At 48.4% G+C, this 17,567-nt stretch overlaps 1 protein-coding gene across 6 annotated transcripts in view; it reads right to left on the reverse strand.

The window, feature by feature from the left end:
• ATP2B4 (ATPase plasma membrane Ca2+ transporting 4) overlaps nucleotides 1–17,567 on the reverse strand; it is a 142,394-nt gene that overhangs the window by 40,577 nt on the left and 84,250 nt on the right. For all 6 annotated transcript variants that reach the window (XM_038748689.1, XM_038748694.1, XM_038748690.1 and 3 more), the window contains exon 3: nucleotides 241–438. In XM_038748689.1, coding sequence (XP_038604617.1) covers nucleotides 241–438 — 198 coding nt within the window. The remainder of the gene's footprint in view (nucleotides 1–240; nucleotides 439–17,567) is intronic.

A 17,567-nucleotide genomic window follows, 5' to 3' on the forward strand; every position in this document is an offset into this window, starting at 1 on the left:
CTGGAAAAAGGGTGAGGAAAAGGAAGACAAACACCAACCAACACATCACAGGAGCGGTAACTTAAAAATAGTAAAAATAGGAGCTGGAAACGGTTCGGCAACAGATGCCCCGGGCGATGGATTGATTTTCCAAGCTGGAAGGGCACCCCTGGCCCTTCTCGGGGAAGCTCTCAGGGGCCCCCGGCCGCTGGGATTTCCCGAGCAGCGGCTGGGTCCGGCCCGGGGAGCCCCGCCACTTACGCTCATTGTCCCCCCCGGGGGGGTGGTAGAAGGACAGGCCCAGTGAGATGATGGCCGCAATCTCCAGGATGATGAGCGTGACATCCTGCAGGGCCTCCCATACTAACTGCAGGAACGTCTTTGACTTTTTCGGAGGGATGAAGTTCTGGCCAAACACTTGTCTGCGTTTCTCCAGGTCCGAGGGGTTCCCAGAAAGACCTAGGATGGGGGGGGAGGGAGAGAGAGGGCAGGAGTAAGGAGCATATCTGTTCAAAGCCGAAATTTCATAATTTATTGATCAACCAATCACATCTATTGAGCATTTACTACACGCAGGGCACTGTATTAAGCGCTTGGGAGAGTACAATATAAACAGAGTTGGTAGACACGTTCCGTGCCCACGATGAGCTTACAGCCTAGAGGGACATTAATATAAATAAATTATGGATATGGGCAGAATTGCTGCAGGGCTGAGGGAGGTGGTGAATAAAGGGTCAGCGCTTAGAACAATCAATCGTATTTATTGAGCGCTTACTGTGTGCAGAGCACTGTACTAAGCGCTTGGGAAGTACAAAGTACATGTTGGCAACATATAGAGATGGTCCCTACCCAACAGTGGGCTCACAGTCTAGAAGGGGGAGAACAGTGCTTGGCACGTAGTAAGCACTTAACAAATACCATTTTTTTTTTTTAAAAAAAGGTGCAAATCCAAGCACAAAGGTGATGCAGAAGGGAAAGAAGAGGAAATGAGAGCCTAGGCTGGGAAGGTCTCTTGGAAATTATGTCTTCAATAAGGCTTTGAGGGAGGGGAGCATGATGGTTTGTCGGATATAAAGTGGGAAGGTGTTCCAGGTCAGAGCAGGATGGGGGCAAGAGGTCGGTGGCAAGATAGGCGAGATATTTATGCCAATAATAATAATAATAAATAACGGCATTTATTAAGCGCTTACCATGTGCAAAGCACTGTTCTAAGCGCTGGGGAGGTTACAAGGTGATCAGGTTGTCCCTCGTGGGGCTCACAGATTTAATCCCCATTTTCCAGATGAGGTAACTGAGGCACAGAGAAGTTAAGTGACTTGCCCAAAGTCACACAGCTGACATTTGGCGGAGCCGGGATTTGAACCCATGACTTCTGACTCCAAAGCCCGGGCTCTTTCCTACTGAGCCACGCTGCAATGTCCATCTCCCCCTCTAGAATGTAAGCTCCTTGTGGGCAGGGAACATATCTGTCAACTCCATGCATTGAACTCCCCGAGCCTGGGCCTGGGCGGAAGAAGATGATGGGTTCTAATCCCTGCTCCGCCACTTGTCTGCTGTGTGACCTCGGGCGAGTCATTTAACTTCTCTGGGCTCAGTTACCTCATCTGTAAAATGAGGGCTGAGACTGTGCACCCCATGTGGGACAGGGACTGTGTCCAACCCGATTTGCTTAGGGTTGGCACATAGTAAGTGCTCAACAAATTATTATTATTATTTCTGTGTTATTCTATATCATTTCTAGACTGTGAGCCCATTGTTGGGTAGGGACCGGCTCTATATGTTGCCGACTTGTACTTCCCAAGTGCTTAGTACAGTGCTCTGCACACAGTAAGCGCTCAATAAATACGATTGAATGAATGAATTATTATTACTAGTACAGTGCTCTGCACACAGTGAGTGTTCAATACATTGATTGATTGGGGGGGCTCGGTGAGCAGCACCTGATGAGGACCTCCAATTGTCATCCCTCCGGACCGAGGATCCTAGAACCTAAATATTAGCAAAGATCTTCATGCCATTTTAGCCTTTCCTTTGCCTCAAGGCTGAAGCCACTCTGGTTGGCCCCATCCAATTAAGCCTTCTGATAAGAGTTTCAGCAATCTCAGGGGTGGAGCTCAGCTCCAGGCCAGGAACACCGCTTAGTACAGTGCTCTGCACACAGTAAGCGCTCAATAAACACGATTGATTGATTGATCGAACACCACCACCCCACGGACCTTCTCTTCCCCGAGTTTCAAGCACATGAAGCTCTTAGTACTTAGTACTTAAGTACTTAGTAAGCGATTAGTACAGTGCTCTGCACACAGTAAGCGCTCAATAAATACGATTGATGATGATGAAGCTCAGAGGTGTGCGAGAAGCCAATAGAATGAACCACTGAGTCGGGGAGCCTTCAGCCAGGTCTTCCCCTAACCTGCTCTGGAGAAAACCCAAACTTGTTTGTACATATTTATTACTCTATTTATTTAACTTGTACATATCTATTTATTTTATTTTGTTAGTATGTTTGGTTTTGTTCTCTGTCTCCCCCTTTTAGACTGTGAGCCCACTGTTGGGTAGGGACCGTCTCTATATGTTGCCAACTTGGACTTCCTAAGCGCTTAGTACAGTGCTCTGCACACAGTAAGCGCTCAATACGATTGATGATGATGATGACTATAAACTCGTTTCGGGCGGGGAACACTTCTGCTAATTCCAATGTACTGTACCCTTCCATGCGCTTAGTACAGCGCTTGACAAATAGTAAGCATTCAAAAGTAAGGATGGTCTAGTGGATAGTCAGAAGGACCTGGGTGCTAATCCTGCTCCACCACTTGTCTGCTGGGTGACCTTGGGCAAGTCACTTCTTTGTGCCCCAGTTACCTCACATCTGCAAAATGGGGATTAAGACTATGAGCCCTATATGGGACACGGACTGTATCCAACCTTATTTTCTTGTATCTGCCTCAGCACTTAGTACAGTGACTGACACATAGCAAGCACTTAACAAATACCATTAAAAAAAAAAGTGAATAAATACCATTGATTGGTGAGCAAGAATCCGGTGAGGGAGAAAGGGAATAGGGAGCAAAAGTCCTCCAATGCCCTCCCTCTGCCCATCCGCCAAGCTAGCTCTCTTCCTCCCTTCAAGGCCCTACTGAGAGCTCACCTCCTCCAGGAGGCCTTCCCAGACTGAGCCCCTTCCTTCCTCTCCCCCTCGTCCCCCTCTCCATCCCCCCATCTTTCCTCCTTCCCTTCCCCACAGCACCTGTATATATGTCTATATGTTTGTACCTATTTATTACTCTATTTATTTTACCTGTACATATCTATTCTATTTATTTTATTTTGTTAGTATGTTTGGTTTTGTTCTCCATCCCCCCTTTTAGACTGTGAGCCCACTGTTGGGTAGGGACTGTCTCTATATGTTGCCAACTTGTACTTCCCAAGCGCTTAGTACAGTGCTCTGCACACAGTAAGCGCTCAATAAATAGGATTGATTGATTGGTAGGCGACTCTCTAGGACAGAGGCCAGAGATTCCAGAACAGTTCATTATATTAGCATCCCTCTCGGCCTTGACTCTTGTCCTCTACGTCGGTAAATTCCTTGTGGGCAGAGAATGTGTCTACTTACTTTGTTGTATTGTAGTCTCCTAAGTGCTTAGTACAGTGTCTGTGTGCAGTAAGTGTTCAATAAATATCACTGATTGATGGAGCACTCCCAAGGGAAGCCAGAACTAGAGGAAGATGGACATCCAAGCTGCCTCTTTCCCACTCGGCCCCAGTGCAGCTGCTATTTTACAAAAAAAAAAAAAGGACACCACCTCAAAGCAGCAATTAACACCCGTTGGCTCTCATCGGCTTGTTTCTGCGCGGCAGCAAATGAGCCATGAATCAGGCACTGAACGGCTTTGTGGGCTCCCAAAGCCTGGGGCAGGGTGCCATCGGAGTGAGCCCATCAGCCCAGGGGGCACCCAGCTGGCACCCTGAGGAGTCAACCACAAAGAGTTGGCACCCTAGGAGGTGAATCAGAGGGGAGAGAGTCCACAGAGAGAGAGAGAGAGCGTTTAGTGCAGTGTTCTGCACACAGTGAGCGCTCAATAAATGAGACAATGAATACAAGGCAACCAGGTTGTCTCCCGTGGGGCTCACAGTCTTCATCCCCGTTTTGCAGATCAGGTCACCGAGGCCCTAGAGAAGTGAAGTGACTTGCCCAAAGTCGCACAGCTGATTATAGTGGCTGAGCTGGGATTAGAACCCACTACCTCGGACTCCCAAGCTCCGTACCTCAGTGACCTCATCTGTAAAACGGGGTTCAAGGCTGTGAGCCGGACAGGGGACTGTGCCCAACCCGACTTGCTTGTACCCACCCCAGCGCTTAGTGCAGTGCCTGACGCATAGTAAGCACTTAACTCCACTAGTTGTCAGCTGCGTGGCTTTGGGCAAGTCACTTCACTTCTCTGGGCCTCGGTTGCCTCATCTGTAAGGTGGGGATTAAGACCGTGAGCCCCCCGTGGGACAACCTGATCGCCTTGTAACCTCCCCAGCGCTTAGAACAGTGCTTTGCACATAGTAAGCGCTTAATAAATGCCATTTTTAAATTATTATTATTATCAAGACTGTGAGCCCATTGTTGGGTCGGAACCGTCTCTATACGGTGCCAACTTGTACTTCCCAAGTGCTTAGTACAGTGCTCTGCACACAGTAAGCGCTCAATAAATACGACTGACTGAATGAATCAAGGCAGACAGGACGGGGAAAGGGCCCTTAAAATCCACTCTCAGATCAGCCACTCTTAATTCCTCCTTACACAGGCCCAGCCTCAGGGGGATATCGATAGCCACCGACCAGCCGCGACGCTATTAAACTGGAATCTCTGAAGAGCTTAAAGCGCTTTACAGACCCAGGAGTGGGGACGCTCCAGCCAGGCCGGGGAAATAATAATAATAATAATAATAATAATAATAATGGAGGCATTTGTTAAGTGCTTACTATGTGCCAGGCACCGTACTAAGCGCTGGGGTGGATACAAGCAAATCGAGTTGGACACAGTCCCTGTCCCATGTGGGGCTCAGTCCCAATCCCCGTTTTACAGATGAGGTAACAGGCACAGAGAAGTGAAATGACTTGCCTAAGGTCATACAACAGCCAAGTGGCAGAGCCGGGATTAGAACCCATGACTGATTCGCAGGCCCGTGACTCCTAGGCTATAAAGCACTATGCCATGCTGCTTTATGCGGCCGGGAGAGCTTCACTTTAGGTGATATTCGCTATTTTCCATCTGCATAGAGCAGGGGAAATGGGTTCCACGCTAAACTCGATATGGGCCGGGGACGTGCCTGCTAATTCTGTCGTACTCTCCCGAGTGCTTAGTACAGTGCTCTGCGGACAGTAAGCGCTCCAGCGCCGCTGGGGAAGCAGCGTGGCTCAGTGGAAAGAGCCCGGGCTTTGGAGTCAGTGGTCATGGGTTCAAATCCCAGCTCCGCAAACTGTCAGCTGTGTGACTTTGGGCAAGTCGCAACTTCTCCGGGCCTCAGCGACCTCATCTGTAAAATGGGGTTGAAGGCTGTGAGCCCCCCGTGGGACAACCTGATCACCTTGTAACCTCCCCAGCGCTTAGGACAGTGCTTTGCACGTCTGTAAAATGGGGATGAAGACTGTGAGCCCCCCGTGGGACAACCTGATCACCTTGTACCCTCCCCAGCGTTTAGGACAGTGCTTTGCACGTCTGTAAAATGGGGATGAAGACTGTGAGCCCCCCGTGGGACAACCTGATCACCTTGTAACCGCCCCAGCGCTTAGGACAGTACCTTGCACATAGTAAGCGCTTAATAAATCAATCAATAAATCGTATTTATTGAGCGCTTACTAAGCACTTGGGAAGTACAAGTTGGCAACATATAGAGACAGTCCCTACCCAACAGTGGGCTCCCAGTCTAAAAGAATAATAAATGCCATCATTATTATTATTATTATTATTATTATTAATGAATACCACTGATTGAAGGAATAAAGTCTGCTGAAACCCTAGAGAAGGGGCGAAGCTCCCTAAACCTCGAGGCCTGGATGCGGGACACGGCCGAGGGCAGCGTGGGCATGGAATGCATCCGTTTATTGTTGTACTGTGCTCTCCCAAGTGCTCAGTACACAGTAAGCGCTCAATAAATACGAATGGATGAATGAATGAATGGTGGTAGGCACGTGTGCCGAGGACCCCCAGGCAGCCCCTGAGTATGCAGTTAAGCTCTGGGGAGGGGAAAGTTGAACCACGGGACATTAGGGAAAGCTGGGTCCCTTCCCAGCAGTTCCCGGCCGAGAGAATCCGCTTCCAAGTTTAAAAGGGAACCAAGAGCCTGGGAAAAGGGGGCCCAAGGCAGGGCAACTTGACCTCAAGCAGGGCAACCCTTGGTGAGCTGGGATGGCGTGCCGGGGGTGGGAATCCAGCCGGGCCCCTCTTGCTCTCCCCTGGGACTCAGGATGTAGGACACGACCTGCCTGGGACACTGGCCCGGAGAAGAGAAGGAAGTCGGGAGCGGCAAGGCAGGAAACTCAGATGGCACTTCCACCAGCCAGGGGTGAAATTGCCCTGAGAGCACCCTCAGCCCTTAGAACAGGGAGAACAGAGCCAGGTGCCCACTGCTTTTTTATGGTATTTGTTAAGGGTCTACTATGTGCCAGGCACCTTCATTATAATAATAATAATAATAATCATGGCATTTGTTAAGCCCTGAGAGCACCCTCAGCCCTTAGAACAGGGAGAACAGAGCCAGTTGTCCACTGCTTTTTTATGGTATTTGTTAAGGGTCTACTATGTGCCAGGCACTGTCATTATAATAATAATAATAATGGTATTTGTTAAGCCCTGAGAGCACCCTCAGCCCTTAGAACAGGGAGAACAGAGCCAGTTGCCCACTACTTTTTTACAGTATTTGTAAAGTGTCTACTACGTGCCAGGCACTTTAATAATAATAATAATAATAATAATAATGGTATTTGTTAAGCGCTTACTATGTGCAAAGCACTGTTCTAAGCACTGGGATAGACACAAATTGCCCTGAGAGCACCCTCAGCCCTTAGAACAGGCAGAACAGAGCCAGTTGCCCACTGTTTTTTTATGGTATTTGTTAAGTGTCTACTATGTGCCAGGCACTTTAATTATAATGGTAATGGTATTTGTTAAGCGCTTACTATGTGCAAAACACTGTTCTAAGCACTGGGATAGACACAAAATGCCCTGAGAGCACCCTCAGCCCTAAGAATAGGGAGAACAGAGCCGGTTGCCCACTGCTTTTTTATGGTATTTGTTAAGTGTCTACTATGTGCCAGGCACTTTAATTGTAATAATAATGATAATGGTATTTGTTAAGTGTTTACTATGTGCAAAGCACTGTTCTAAGCACTGGGATAGACACAAATTGCCCTGAGAGCACCCTCAGCCCTTAGAACAGGCAGAACAGAGCCAGTTGCCCACTGTTTTTTTATGGTATTTGTTAAGTGTCTACTATGTGCCAGGCACTTTAATTATAATGGTAATGGTATTTGTTAAGCGCTTACTATGTGCAAAGCACTGTTCTAAGCACTGGGATAGACACAAAATGCCCTGAGAGCACCCTCAGCCCTAAGAACAGGGAGAACAGAGCGGTTGCCCACTGCTTTTTTATGGTATTTGTTAAGTGTCTACTATGTGCCAGGCACTTTAATTATAATAATAACGATAATGGTATTTGTTAAGCACTTACTATGTGCAAAGCACTGTTCTAAGCACTGGCATAGACACAAATTGCCCTGAGAGCACCCTCAGCCCTTAGAACAGGCAGAACAGAGCCAGTTGTCCACTGCTTTTTTACGGTATTTGTTAAGGGTCTACTATGTGCCAGGCACTTTAATTATAATAATAATAATAGTATTTGTTAAGCCCTGAGAGCACCCTCGGCCCTTAGAACAGGCAGAACAGAGCCAGTTGCCCACTGCTTTTTTACGGTATTTGTTAAGTGTCTACTATGTGCCAGGTACTTAAATTATAATAATAATAATAATGGCATTTGTTAAGTGCTTACTATGTGCAAAGCACTGTTCTAAGCACTGGGATAGACACAAATTGCCCTGAGAGCACCCTCAGCCCTCAGAACAGGCAGAACAGAGCCAGTTGTCCACTGCTTTTTTACGGTATTTGTTAAGGGTCTACTATGTGCCGGGCACTTTAATTATAATAATAATAGTAGTATTTGTTAAGCCCTGAGAGCACCCTCAGCCCTTAGAATAGGGAGAACAGAGCCAGTTGCCCGCTGCTTTTTGATGGTATTTGTTAAGTATCTACTATGTGCCAGGCACTTTAATTATAATAATAATAATAATGGTATTTGTTAAGCGCTTACTATGTGCAAAGCACTGTTCTAAGCACTGGGATAGACACAAATTGCCCTGAGAGCACCCTCAGCCCTTAGAACAGAGCCAGTTGTCCACTGCTTTTTTACGGAATTTGTTAAGGGTCTACTATGTGCCAGGCACTTTAATTATGATAATAATAATAATAATGGTATTTGTTAAGCCCTGAGAGCACCCTCAGCCCTTAGAATAGGGAGAACAGAGCCAGTTGCCCACTGCTTTTTTACGGTATTTGTTAAGTGTCTACTATGTGCCAGGCACTTTCATTATAATAATAATAATAATAATGGTATTTGTTAAGCGCTTACTAAGTGCAAAGCACTGTTCTAAGCACTGGGATAGACACAAATTGCCCTGAGAGCACCCTCAGCCCTTAGAACAGGCAGAACAGAGCCAGTTGTCCACTGCTTTTTTACGGTATTTGTTAAGGGTCTACTATGTGCCAGGCACTTTAATTATAATAATAATAATAGTATTTGTTAAGCCCTGAGAGCACCCTCAGCCCTTAGAACAGGGAGAACAGAGCCAGTTGCCCACTGCTTTTTTATGGTATTTGTTAAGTGTCTACTATGTGCCAGGCACTTTCATTATAATGACAATGGTATTTGTTAAGCGCTTACTATGTGCAAAGCACTGTTCTAAGCACTGGGATAGACACGAATTGACCTGAGAGCACCCTCAGCCCTTAGAACAGGCATAACAGAGCCAGTTGTCCATTGCTTTATTATGGTATTTGTTAAGGGTCTACTATGTGCCAGGCACTTTAATTATAATAATAATAATAATAATAATAATAATGGTATTTGTTAAGCTCTGAGAGCACCCTCAGCCCTTAGAACAGGCAGAACAGAGCCAGTTGCCCACTGCTTTTTTACGGTATTTGTTAAGTGTCTACTATGTGCCAGGCACTTCAATAATAATAATAATAATAATAATGGCATTTGTTAAGTGCTTACTCTGTGCAAAGCACTGTTCTAAGCACTGGGATAGACACAAATTGCCCTGAGAGCACCCTCAGCCCTTAGAACAGGCAGAACAGAGCCAGTTGCCCACTGCTTTTTTATGGTATTTGTTAAGTGTCTACTATGTGCCAGGCACTTAAATTATAATAATAATAATAATGGCATTTGTTAAGCGCTTACTATGTGCAAAGCACTGTTCTAAGCACTGGGATAGACACAAATTGCCCCGAGAGCACCCTCAGCCCTTAGAACAGGGAGATGAGAGCCAGTTGCCCACTGCTTTTTGACGATATTTGTTAAGTGTCTACTATGTGCCAGGCACTTTAATTATACTACTACTAATAATAATAATGGTATTTGTTAAGTGCTTACTATGTGCAAAGCACTGTTCTAAGCACTGGGATAGACACAAATTGCCCTGAGAGCACCCTCAGCCCTTAGAACAGGCGGAACAGAGCCAGTTGCCCACTGCTTTTTTATGGTATTTGTTAAGTGTTTACTATGTGCCAGGCACCTTAACAATAATAATAATGGTATTTGTTAAGTGCTTACTATATGCAAAGCACTGTTCTAAGCACTGGGCTAGACACAAGGTGAAACACAGTCCATGTCCCACATGGGGCTCACGGTCTGAATCCCCATTTTACAGATGAGGTAACTGAGGTACACGAAAAGTTAAGTTTCTTGCCAGCCGTGTGACCGTGGGCAAGTCGCTTAGTAAGCGCTCAATAAATACGATTGAATGAACTTCTCTGTGCCTCAGTTTCCTCACCTGTAAAATGGGGCTTCGATACTATTCATTCATTCAATCGCATTTGAGCGCTTACTGTATGCAGGGCACTGTACTAAGCACTTGGGAAGTACAAGTTGGCAACATATAGAGACGGTCCCTACCCAACAACAAGTTCACAGTCTAGAAGATACTAGTTCTCCTTTACACTGTGAGTTCTGCATGGAACAAGGACTGTGCCTGACTTGTGGAGGACAGAGACTGTACCTGATTTCCCAAGCGCTTAGTACAGTGCTCTGCACACAGTAAGCGCTCAATAAATACAACTGAATGAATGAATGATTTAATTATGGACGTATCTGTATTCTCCACTGCTTCCCCTGCCTGTAATTTATTTTAACACCTGTCTCCGCTGCTAGAATATAAATCTCCCTGAGGACAGGGCTCACTCTTTCTACTCTATTATACTCCCCCAGTGATCTGCATGTAGTAAGCGCCCCCAAAACACCACTAAATAAGGAGCAGTTTGGCCTGAGGGATAGAGCACCGGCCTGTGAGAAGGGCCTAGTTTCTAGTCTTGGCTCTGCCACTTGTCTGCTGTGTGACCTTGAGCAAGTCAATCAATCAATCAATCGTATTTATTGAGCGCCTACTGTGTGCACAGCACTGTACTAAGCGCTTGGGAAGTCCAAGTTGGCAACATCTAGAGACAGTCCCTACCCAACAGTGGGCTCACAGTCTAAAAGGGGGAGACAGAGAACAAAACCAAACATACTAACAAAATAAAATAAATAGGATAGATATGTACAGGTAAAATGAATAAATAAATAAATAGAGTCACTTAACTTGTTTTGTTTTTTTATGCTGGTACGTACAATTCATAGGAGATTTGTTACTCATTGACTAGGGAGAGGTTATCTTTCTACAAGACTTTCTCCAAACAACAAAACTCTCCAATGCCCTGCTATGGGACAAGGAAGATTCAGATGCTGGTGGTATCAACTATTTCTTTCTGCATCGGCTATTTAAGAGACATCTCTAAGACTGTGTTGAAAACGCAACTGAGACTTTTTCCTCTTAATGATGGTGTTTGTTAAGCGCTTACTATGTTGGCTGGGTCATCACAACACTGTTAGGCAATATCTGGCCAGTGTTAACAGCGGTTGGAAAATGTTGAGTACACATTTACTATTCTTATTTTGTTAATGATCAATCAATTGTATTTATTGAGCGCTTACTGTGTGCAGAGCACTGGACTAAGCGCTTGGGAAGTCCAAGTTGGCAACATCTAGAGACAGTCCCTACCCAACAGTGGGCTCACAGTCTAAAAGGGGGAGACAGAGAACAAAACCAAACATACTAACAAAATAAAATAAAATAAAATAAAATAAAAATAAAATAAAATAAAAATAAAATGAAATAAAAATAAAATGAAATAAAATAAAAATAAAATAAAATAATGATGTGCATCTAGCTTTAATTCTATCTGTTCTGACGATTTTGACACCTGTCTACATGTTTTGTTTGGTTATTAGCCCACTGTTCGGTAGGGACTGTCTCTATATGTTGCCAACTTGTACTTCCCAAGCGCTTAGTACAGTGTTCTGCACACAGTGAGCGCTCAATACAATTGATTGTCCGTCTCCCCCTTCTAGACTGTGAGCCCGTTGCTGGGTAGGGACCATCTCTATATGTTGCTGACTTGTACTTCCCAAGCGCTTAGTCCCGTGCTCTGCACACAGTAAGCGCTCAATAAATACGATTGAATGAATGAACTTCTCTATGCCTCAGTTACTTCATCTGTAAAATGGGGTTTAAGACTGTGAGCCCCACATGGGTCAGTGGGTTCGGGGAATAGCCCAGCAGGACTCCCCTCTCTCCTGCCCCTATGATCTCCTAAAGTCTTGTACCGATGCCAAATTCTAGAAACACCACACACTCGACCAAGCGCCCACCATGCCACCCTCCTGTGATAGAGCACAGACCCGGGAATCAGACGGTCCTGAGTTCTAATCCCAACTCCGCCACTTGTCTGCTGTGTGACCTTAGGCAAGTCAATTCCCTTCACTGGACCTGTTACCTCATCTGTGAAATGGGGATCGAGCAGCGTGGCTTAATTGATTGATTGATTGATTAGTGGAAAGAGCCCAGGCTTGGAAGACAGAGGTTGGGGGTTCTAATCCCGGCTCTGCTACTTGCCAGCTGAGTGACTTTGGGCAAGTCACTTAACTTCTCTGGGCCTCAGTTACTTCACCTGTAAAAATCTCAGTTACTTCATCTGCAAAATGGGGATTGGGAGCAGCGTGGCTTAGTGGAAAAAGCCCAGGCTTGGAAGACAGAGGTTGTGGGTTCTAATCCCGGCTCTGCTATTTGCCACCTGTGTGACTTTGGGCAAGTCACTTAACTTGCCTGGGCCTCAGTTACCTCATCTGTAAAATGGGGACAGAGTATGAGCCCCACGTGGGACAATCTGATTACCCTGTATCTACCCCAGCGCTTAGAACAGTGCTTGGCACACAGTAAGCGCTTAACAAACGTCACCATTATTATGTAGGACACGGACTGCAAACCTATTGGCTTCTATAAATATAATATGATGGCATTTATTAAGCGCTTACTATGTGCCAAGCACTGTTCTAAGTGCTGGGGAGTTTACAAGGTGATCAGATTGTCCCACAGGGGACTCACGAGCTTAATCCCCATTTTACAGATGAGGTAACTGAGGCCCGGGGAAGTGAAGTGACTTGCCCAAAGTCACACAGCTGACAATTGGCAGAGCCGGGATTTGAACCCATGACCTCTGACTCCAAAGCCCGCGCTCTTTCCACTGAGCCACGCTGCTTCTATCCACCCCAGTGCTTAGTACAGTGCCTGGCCCACAGTAAGCGCTGATCAAATACCATCACTACTAAGAGCCCGGGCTTTGGAGTCAGAAGTCAAGGGTTCGAATCCCGACTCTGCCACTTGTCAGCTGTGTGACTTTGGGCAAGTCACTTGGCTTCTCTGGGCCTCAGTTCCCTCATCTGTAAAATGGGGACTAGGACTGTGAGCCCCATGTGGGACAACTTGATCACCTTGTATCCTCCCCAGCGCTTGGAACAGTGCTTTGCACATAGTGAGTGCTTAACAGATGCCATCATCGTTATTCTTGTTATTACTATTCCGCTTTCTGGGGTTCCACCTTAAGTTTCCATGGGGGGGGGGGGGGGGAAATCCTCGCCGCGCCACCTTAAGGCGTCAGGGCGGCGCTTCCAGCGGCTCCCGGCATGCATTGCAACGAGGCGGGAGGGGGGGCGCGGCCCCCGGGAGGCTAAGGCCGCGTGAGGGGCGGGGCCGAGCGCGAGGACGGGGAGTGGGCGGGGCCGAGCGCGAGGACGGAGGGAGAGTGGGCGGGGCCTAGAGAGGGGGAGGGAGAGTGGGCGGGGCCTAGAGAGGGGGAGGGAGAGTGGGCGGGGCCGAGCGAGGGGAGAGGACGAGTGGGCGGGGCCTAGAGAGGGGGAGGGAGAGAGAGTGGGCGGGGCCGAGCGCGAGGAGGGAGGGAGAGTGGGCGGGGCCGAGCGAGGGGAGAGGGAGAGTGGGCGGGGCCGAGCGAGGGGAGAGGGAGTGGGCGGGGCCGAGCGAGGGGAGAGGGAGAGTGGGCGGGGCCGAGCGAGGGGAGAGGGAGAGTGGGCGGGGCCGAGCGAGGGGAGAGGGAGGGAGAGTGGGCGGGGCCGAGCGAGGGGGAGGGAGGGAGAGTGGGCGGGGCCGAGAGAGGGGGAGGGAGGGAGAGTGGGCGGGGCCGAGAGAGGGGGGAGGGAGGAGGGAGGGAGAGTGGGCGGGGCCGAGAGAGGGGGGAGGGAGGGAGAGTGGGCGGGGCCGAGAGAGGGGGGAGGGAGGAGGGAGGGAGAGTGGGCGGGGCCTAGCGCGAGGAGGGAGGGAGAGTGGGCGGGGCCGAGAGGGGCGGGGGGGAAGAGAGAGAGAGAGAGAGAGAGAGAGAGAGAGAGAGAGAGAGAGAGAGAGAGAGAGAGAGAGAGAGAGAGAGAGAGAGAGAGAGAGAGAGAGAGAGAGAGAGAGAGAGAGAGAGAGAGAGAGAGAGAGAGAGAGAGAGAGAGAGAGAGAGAGAGAGAGAGAGAGAGAGAGAGAGAGAGAGAGAGAGAGAGAGAGAGAGAGAGAGAGAGAGAGAGAGAGCAGGGCCGAGCGAGCGAGGGGAGGGAGAGAGAGGGAGAGAGACAAAGGGGCCGAGCGAGGTGGGGGGGGGGGAAGAAGGGGGGGGAAGAGGGGAGGGGGGAGGGAGAGGGAGGGAGGCGGAGGGAGGAGGAGGGAGGAGGAGGGAGGGAAGGAAAGGGAGAGAGGGGGAGGGAGAGGGAGAGACATTCAATCAATCAATCATCAATAAATCATCAATAAATCAATCATTTATTGAGTGCTTACTATGTGCAGAACACTGAATTTACTGAGTGCACTTGGGAGAGAGTATTATAATAATAATGGTACTTGTTAACACTGTGTGCTAACTGTTCTTTCTAAGGGCTGAGGTAGATGCATGGAAATCAGGTTGCCCCACGTGGGGCTCACAGCCTCCATCCCCATTGTACAGATGAGGTCACTGAGGCCCAGAGAAGTGGCTTGCCAAACGTCACAGAGCAGACAAGTGGTGGAGGCAGGATTAGAACCCACGTCCTCTGACTCCCAAGCCCGGGCTCTTTCCGCTAAGTCACACCGCTTCTCAAATATAGGCCTCCTCATCCCTGGCCGGCCCACAGTGTAGACACCTACAGAAGCAGCTTGGCCTAGTGGAGAGGGCACGGGAATGGGAGGTGGGAGACCTGGGTTTGACAAGTCACTTCATTTATCCGTGCCTCAGTTTCCTCATCTGTAAAATGGGGATGCCTTCCCTATCCCACACCAAGACTGTGAGACTCGTGTGAGGCAAGGGATAGCACCCAATCTGATTTTCCTATGTCTACCCCAACTCTTAGGACAGGGCTTGGCACATAAGTGCTTAACAGATACAGTATTAACAATTCAAGAAACAAATCTGCTGTGCCTCCCTAAGGTAAGTAGTTAATTATGGTATTTGTTAAGGGCTTTACTGTATGCCAACCACTGGGCTAAAATATGATCAGATCACTCACAGTCCCTATCCCACGTGGGGCTGACAGTCTAAGGGATTGCCAGGGGGGAGGAACGGGTATTTCATTCATTCAGCTGTATTTATTGAGCACTTACTGTGTGCAGAGCACTGTACTAAGCGCTTGGGAAAGTACAATACAACAACAAACAGACACGCTCCCTGCCTACAAGCAGTTTACAACATGGAGGGGCACAGACATCAATAGAAATAAATTACAGATATGCACATAAGTGCTGTGGGAATGGGGATGGGGAGTGGGAGAAGACCGAAAGGGAGCAAGTCAGGGCAACGTAGAAGGGAGTGGGAGAAGAGGAAAGGGGGGTTGGCTAGTCTGGGAAGGCTTCTTGGAGGAGATGTGCCTTCAATAAGGCTTTAAAGTGCGGGTGCGGGGTGGGGGTAATTGTCTGTTAGATTTGAGGAGGGAGGGCGTTCCAGGCCAGAGGCAGGACATGGACCAGAGGTTGACAGCGAGACAGGAGAGACTGAGGCACAGTGAGAAGGTTAGCACTAGAAGAAGTGTGTGGGCTGGGTTGTAGAAGGAGGGTAGAGAGGTAAGTGGGGGCATCATCATCATCAATCGTATTTAGTGAGCACTTACTATGTGCAGAACACTGTACTAAGCACTTGGGAAGTACAAATTTGCAACATATACAGTCCCTACCCAACAGTGGGCTCACAGTGGTAGAGTGCTTTAAAAGCCAGTAGTGAGGAGTTTTTGTTGGATGCAGTAACTACTGGACTTCTTTGAGGAGTGGGGTGACTTGTCCTGAACGTTATTGTGGAACGATTTTGTATTTAAATCTCCATTTTACAGATTAGAAGACTGAGGCCCAGAGCAGTTAAGTGACTTGTCCGAGGTCACACAACACCCAAGCGGCGGAACCGGGATTAGAGTTTGGGTCTCCTTCCAGTAGGCCACGCTGCCTGCTCTTTAAAGCCCCTCCCAGTCTATTTTTCCCAGGCTCTAAGCTTCCTAAATACAATCTCAGGGTCCGGAAGCCTTTGGCCTAGGAGTTTTTAAGCATTGTCCGTGCTTTGGGAGAAAGCTTGTTATGGACAGGAAACACGGCTGCTAATCCTGTTGAGAAGCAGCATGGCTTAGTGGAAAGAGCACGGGCTTGGGAGCCGGAGGTCAAGGGTTCTAATTCCAACTCTGCCATTTGTCAGCTGTGTGACTTTTGGCAAGTCACTTCTCTGTACCTCAGTTACCTCATCTGTAAAATGGGGATGAAGACTGTGAGCCCACTGTTGGGCAGGGACTGTATATGTTGCCAATTTGTACTTCCCAAGCGCTTAGTACAGTGCTCTGCACACAGTAAGTGCTCAATAAATACGACTGATGATGATGACAACCTGATTACCTTGTCTCTACCTCAGCGCTTAAAACAGTTAGCACACGGTGTTAACAAATACCATTAGTATTATAATACTCTCTCCCAAGTGCACTCAATAAATTCAGTGTTCTGCACATAGTAAGCACTCAATAAATGACTGATGATTGATTGATTGAATGTCATTATTGTTATTATTTCCCCACCTCGAACCAAAGGGCCAACCAATGGGAGAGCAGGCAGCTGAGCTGCAAAGCCATCCTCCAAGGCTCCCCTGACACGCCAGGTTCCCTCATGATGCATGCCCGTTTCCACACTTTGGAGGGTGTCACATTCCCCAGCGCTCACACTTCGGCTAAAAAAAAGTTCTGCTTCCCTAGGAGACCGGAGCGAGTGTTGCCTTCAGAGATCCCCGCTGACTTCCACCACCTGTCCCCTCCAGGCTCACCCGGTCCCAGAAGTGCGGGGAGAGGAGCCTTGGAGGGATGGGGCTGGGGAAAGGAGAGGAAAACCTTGGAGCCCCAACCCGCGCCCCCCGCCCCAGAGCTGGCAGGAGGGTTGAATTCAACTTGCAGGCGGGAAACTGGAGCCCGGGACAGGGAATTCCCAGGATACAGTGTGGAATTCTCTGAGCGGGGAAGATTAGGGTGAAGGAGAGGGCAGGGGGAGGCAACACACTTGTAGTGGGCCAACTCGACTTGATGAAATCACAGGCCTCTCACTGGCTGTGAAGCTTCTTCCCCTCCACCCTCCCAAGAATTGCTCGACAAAGAGCGACTCGCCCGGGTTTTTCTTGCTTGCTGTAAGCTCCCCGCCTGCCTGACTCACTCTCACACATCATTCTTCAATTCTTCCCATGCTCTGGTTGTTCCACCGCCCCCCCCCCACACTCCGCAAGTCGAGACATTCCTTTCGCCTGAGTCGCCTGCCCAGCTTCATCTATTTCTAATAAATCCTTTGCTGAGCTGGCTGCCTGAAGTGGAGCAGGCTGTAATTCCTAGCCCAACACAGATGGGAGAGAGGGGCAACAGAGTCTCCTCAGAGGTTTGGGTGAGGGAGAGTCCCTTCCCGAGCCGAACAGAGGGGTG

Source organism: Tachyglossus aculeatus, chromosome 7 (genome assembly GCF_015852505.1).
Source record: "Tachyglossus aculeatus isolate mTacAcu1 chromosome 7, mTacAcu1.pri, whole genome shotgun sequence".
Taxonomy (NCBI): domain Eukaryota; kingdom Metazoa; phylum Chordata; class Mammalia; order Monotremata; family Tachyglossidae; genus Tachyglossus; species Tachyglossus aculeatus.